General features: G+C 37.5%; 1 protein-coding gene across 1 annotated transcript in view; it reads left to right on the top strand.

Moving 5' to 3' along the window:
* The first annotated feature begins 875 nt into the window (after nucleotides 1-875).
* The window catches only part of LOC138026878 (acetyl-coenzyme A synthetase 2-like, mitochondrial), a 13,192-nt gene continuing 8,698 nt past the window's right edge, over nucleotides 876-5,369 (top strand). Inside the window, exons 1-7 of the mRNA XM_068874340.1 lie at nucleotides 876-1,180; nucleotides 2,533-2,629; nucleotides 3,106-3,252; nucleotides 3,451-3,503; nucleotides 3,602-3,777; nucleotides 4,137-4,289; nucleotides 4,642-4,927. Coding sequence (XP_068730441.1) covers nucleotides 892-1,180; nucleotides 2,533-2,629; nucleotides 3,106-3,252; nucleotides 3,451-3,503; nucleotides 3,602-3,777; nucleotides 4,137-4,289; nucleotides 4,642-4,927 — 1,201 coding nt within the window. The 5' untranslated portion in view covers nucleotides 876-891. The remainder of the gene's footprint in view (nucleotides 1,181-2,532; nucleotides 2,630-3,105; nucleotides 3,253-3,450; nucleotides 3,504-3,601; nucleotides 3,778-4,136; nucleotides 4,290-4,641; nucleotides 4,928-5,369) is intronic.

The following is a 5,369-nucleotide window of genomic DNA, read 5'->3' as shown; positions in this document are numbered from 1 at the left end:
CGACTCTAATTTTTCGACCATCTGATTGGTTTACCGCTGGTAATATATTTGACTCACGTGACAAAATAATTTTCCCCTTTTCGACAATTGCGCTACTACTTCCGGTCGATTATCTTATTTTATTGCATTTTGATGGGAAAAAGACTATTAACACAGAAAGTATTAACCAGATCATGCCAGGAACAAAATAACATAATAAATGAAAAAAATAATGAGCACAAAATAGGATCGAACAGTTCGATTTTTCTTTGGTGAGATACTAGTTAGCAACTTCCTGTGTCAAGGTGATGGGATATTAATCGGAAGTACTGAAAATAATATTCCGCTTCTTTCCTCAATAATTTACATTGCGTTGGTAATTTTTTGTACATTTAATACAGTTATTGATTTTAATCAAGGCAGTAAACGTTTTCATTGAACAGTTAAATAGGAAAGATAATTTAATTAATATAAGATCATCGATTCATGTTCATGGTCATGGGTTCCTGTCATGGTCAGTTAATGTATAAAGTTATCTTGAAATAAAACTCAAAGAATTTTTTCAACCTCCCTGTATGTCAACCCGTTTATTGAAGTCTCATACGTGACAAAATTTATGTGGCGGTATACTCTCTCGTGAAGAAAATCAGTGGGTACAACACGAAAGAGACAAAGCTTCTGGGTTTCGAGTGAAATTGGACGTTTACATGAAACATGTGAGCATAAGAAATTAGTACGTTCCTTCACAAGACCTACCAAACTAATCATTTGTTTGAAATACATAGATAGGCTAAAGTGTCTTGGTTTTCAATTCGTGCACATGAGATATTGTTACTTTTAATTCCTTGGTGGCTCCTGGCGTGACGATGGCGCGGTGACGTGACACTTTCGTGACAATTCACAGTCGATAACATGGCGGGCATTCATATTGCACGGAGACTACTTCCTGCAAAAATTTCCTCACTTTTATGCCGTCGGATTTCATCTTTCTTCACAGACGAATATACGCCACCAAAGCTCGACCATGTCACTCCTGACTGGGAAAAACTTTACGAACAAAGTATCAAAGATCCTGCGACTTTTTGGGGCCGACTCGGTGCCACCCGATTGGATTGGATGACGCCGTTCGATACTGTTATGGATGTTGATCTGAACGTTGGGCAGCATAAATGGTTTTTAGGTGGTAAACTTAATGTTTCAGGTTGGTTCTCATAATAGTTTCTTCAACAATTATTGCTATCGATGATATCTATTTAAAGAAGATACCGCCCTCCTCGGTGCAAGAGAGAAAGACAAAGCTCCACAGGGTGGGAAGAGATAGATGAACTCATCTTTCATCATCACTGCATGCTGCCTTGAAAATTATTGCTACAAAACAGAAAGGTGACTTTTTTTCACCAGAATTAGAGGGTGCGTCATTACCTTTCTGCTTCTTCCGAGAAGTCAACAAAGAATGTCCAGTCTAATAAGTCCCAGATTTTTGTACTCGGATTTAAATTGCAGTACGTTATGAGGAGGTGGACAGACGATGTTAGGGATTTTCTCTGGGGACTGTACCATGCTTCAGTACTGAACTAAATATCCATTGTTTTCTTGCAAAGGGCCCCCTAAAATGAACTGTCTTAGGGTCTGATCGAAAGAGAGACTAGGAATTAAAAATATTACGGTTTGAAAATGCACTTGACCATCGATCTTCGCAATGATTTTAGTTCTCCCATTAGCAGTAATCGTTCATTTTATTAAGAAATACGATTCAAACTTGCAAGCTAAAAATACAACGTTAGCGTGTAAGAATAAAAATAAAAATAAAAATATATATTTAAAAAAGAGAAAAAATCAAACATCACAGGTACATCCTATGATTGAGTTTAAGAAAAGGCACGTATTGCGTACGTGTGGTAGTGCAGTCACACCGCGCTTTATTCCATAACTGTCAACTGAGCTGCGTTTTGTTTTCCAAGTTGGGTAATATGTAGCTCTAATAGTACACGATATTGTTTTGGTACCGTATATCATTGTAGTGCAACCAACACCCCATGATGTGGACATTACAAATTATGTTTTTTATATTAACCACGCATAACTTTTATGCTCCATTTTCATACATATATACACTTGTCAAAATTACTCTATTCTGATTGGAAGATAGAGTCTATTTCCCCCACTCTCTCTAGTCCTGTCTTTGTTCCAGTACAGGCTCCTTTGTAATTTCTTAAAACAACAGCTTGTAATCAAGTGTAATTGGAAGCAGGCAGGAGAATTTTATTGCAAATGGTACTCTAATTTAGTTACTATGGCAACCACATACATATCACTACAAGTGGCAAAAAGTCAAAACAGCGGTTTGGGTATTTTAAATAAAAACAACAATAATAATAATGTTATTAACAGAGATGTGTGGTGTTATAAAAAATTTGAATTGAAGGCTCATCCATTTTGGAGAAATTTTAAAACATTGTGTGTAGTTGTTCATTTTGAATTATTATTGCAGTCATGAAATTTGGTTTGCACATTGTTGGACATTGTATAAATTTTGAATATTTCTATGTTCAGTAAACTGTGTCGACCAACACACAAAAGCTAATCCTGATCGCTGTGCACTTATTTGGGAGAAAGATGAACCTGGAGATACAGAGAGAGTCAGCTATAGGTATTTACACACATAAAATGTACTTCAAAAGAAAGGTATTTTCTTCCTTGTAGAGGACTCCTTTACTTTTGAAATATTGCGAGGCAAGGGAATGAAACCCCAGTGAATGTGAGGTACCATGCAGTTCTTTAAAACTCCTATTTTGTTGTAACATAATAGGATGTAATAAATATGCCAAAGTTTATGGTTGTTGTTTCTGGTATGTATCCAGTTGTGTCTATTGTATTCTGAAGCAATCCTTGGATCCTGCCATAGTCTCCTTACCCATTAAGACATTGGGAGGTTTAAAAATGGGCTTTGACATAAATAATAATCTATTTTGACATGCTAATCTTAACTATAACCATTGTCATCTTTATTGTGAATTATGCAAATAATAAGACACTCCGTAAATAAAAAAACTGGAGATCTTGCTGGCAAAGGTTCATGATACTCTATTATGTTTAGTGAGTGATAAATAAACCCTTTCTTTTCAGGGAGTTATATGAAATGGTGAACAAAATGGCCAATCTGTTGAAAAGCCATTGTGTCAAGAAGGGAGATGTGGTTTGTATTTACATGCCAGTTAGTCCTCTTGCTGTGGCAGCTATGCTAGCTTGTGCGAGAATTGGAGCTCCTCATAGGTGGGTTTTCATTTAAGCGCTGAGATTACAATAAGACATGTACATTGTTTTTGAGGACAAAAACAAATGTCCAGCTCACTTCTCTTATTTTCACATTTGTATCATTTCCAGAATAAAGGTATATTATTATGCTCATCTGTAAATTTTTTTCTATCTGAGTTGTTGTAAAGTTGGCTAATTTCTCCTTTACCTTTGCAGTGTTGTGTTTGCAGGATTCAGTTCAGAGGCACTGGCCAGTAGAATTGTTGATGGTAACTTAAGTTCATGTAATTTAAATATGACATTTAATATTTTGATAACCTTTACTGCATTCACTAGTGGTTGGTAATTTCATATTTTTTCTATGTAGCAAATGCTGAAACAGTCATAACAGCGGACCAAGCAGTGCGTGGTGGAAAGGTCAGTGATCTTAAAAAAATGGTGGACAAGGCAGTGGCTTCAAGTCCTTGTGTTAAGAGAGTGTTTGTGGCCAGCCGCACTGGTGCAGATGTCCCAATGGGAGCAATTGACTTTTCTCTTGAAAAGGTACTGTAGCTTATTGTTATTAGTCTTTTCAATCTAATTATCACAGTATATGATTCCAGAAAAGAAAATATCCATACCTCCACCCCAGATGGTCACATATTCTTTGGAGTGAGGAGGGAGGAGATTACCCCTTGGTAGAGATTTTGTGGGGGGTTGTCCTAGGGAAGGGGGGCTGAATAAAAAATACCCTACATTTATTAAAATTGGAAGGGAATTTGTTTCCATGCTAAAAAGTAGCTTCCTATTTTACCCTTTTTACCTCTGACCTACATTCATCAATGGTGGACCTCTTGGAGAAAGAGCCAAGACACCTTATTTGTTGTGTCTGTGTTAATGTGTTAAGGTCTTTTTTCTTTAAGGAAATGAGCAAACAACCAGGAGAATGTGAGCCGGAGCCAATGGACAGCGAAGATACCTTGTTTCTTCTTTACACATCTGGAAGCACGGGGCAACCGAAGGGAGTGGTACACACACAGGCTGGGTATCTTCTCTATGCAAAGCTTACTCATAGGGTATGACAATGTTATATAGTTTCACTTGTACAGACCTGGCACAAAATCCTGGTTTTGAAAATAAGGGTTTACAAAAATTCTCCCAAATTAGTGACTTTCCTCTGGTCTGCCTGACTGTGTAGCTATGTATTAAGTACTCATACATGAAAGCAGTCTATTGGCCAAAGAGAGCATTCTTTACAGAGCATTAATTTTTCTGTGTAGCATAAGCTTTGATGTGGCCTGCATGCTTGTCTCCAACCAGTGTTGAATAATATCATATTCCCAATGCCAGATTGAGCCATAGAGAAAAAAAGTGTTTTGAGACAATCACTTACCATTTTGTCACTGCAAGGTAACTTTTTCCTTTCAGTATGTTTTTGACTACCATCCAGGAGATATCTTTGGCTGTGTGGCTGATATTGGTTGGATCACTGGTCATACATATGTTGTCTACGGCCCATTATCAAATGGGGCCACCACAGTTTTGTTTGAAAGCACCCCAACCTACCCAGACCCAGGCCGCTACTGGGAGATGGTAGAAAGATTGAGAATAAACCAATTTTATGGAGCTCCAACTGCACTTAGGCTACTGCTAAAATCAAGCAGCTCTTTTGTCACAAAGTATGACCGATCATCCTTAAAGCTTCTGGGAACAGGTTGGTCAATTGAAAGGGTCAGTGCATTTTTATTAGAATGGTCACCAAGTGTTCTTTTTGCTTCTCTATAGTTTTGAAATCAGAGGCCCTCTGTGGAAGGCATCTAGTAATAATTTATTTGTCCTTTATTTAAATATTTGTACATGTTTTCATTGTCACAGTTGGGGTTGGACAATCTGCGAGCCAGCAAGCCATGTGAATTTCACTTTTAAGTCTAAGCACCCATTTGAAATAGCGCTGATAAACAGTTGTTACTGTAAGTCGAAAGCACCCATTTTAAAATGGTTAGCTTCCAATAACTGTGTGACTTGCATGGCTTGCCATGTTGGCTTGCGTGACTTGCATCCATGGCTCACATGACTTGCAGTCCAAATGTGACCAAGAGATGCAATTTGTGCCTATTGGAGAAGTACTTTGCCAGAAATGGCAACACTGAATAATA

Source organism: Montipora capricornis, chromosome 12 (genome assembly GCF_036669925.1).
Source record: "Montipora capricornis isolate CH-2021 chromosome 12, ASM3666992v2, whole genome shotgun sequence".
Taxonomy (NCBI): Eukaryota; Metazoa; Cnidaria; class Anthozoa; order Scleractinia; family Acroporidae; genus Montipora; species Montipora capricornis.
This window is presented reverse-complemented; position numbering and strand designations above follow the sequence as displayed.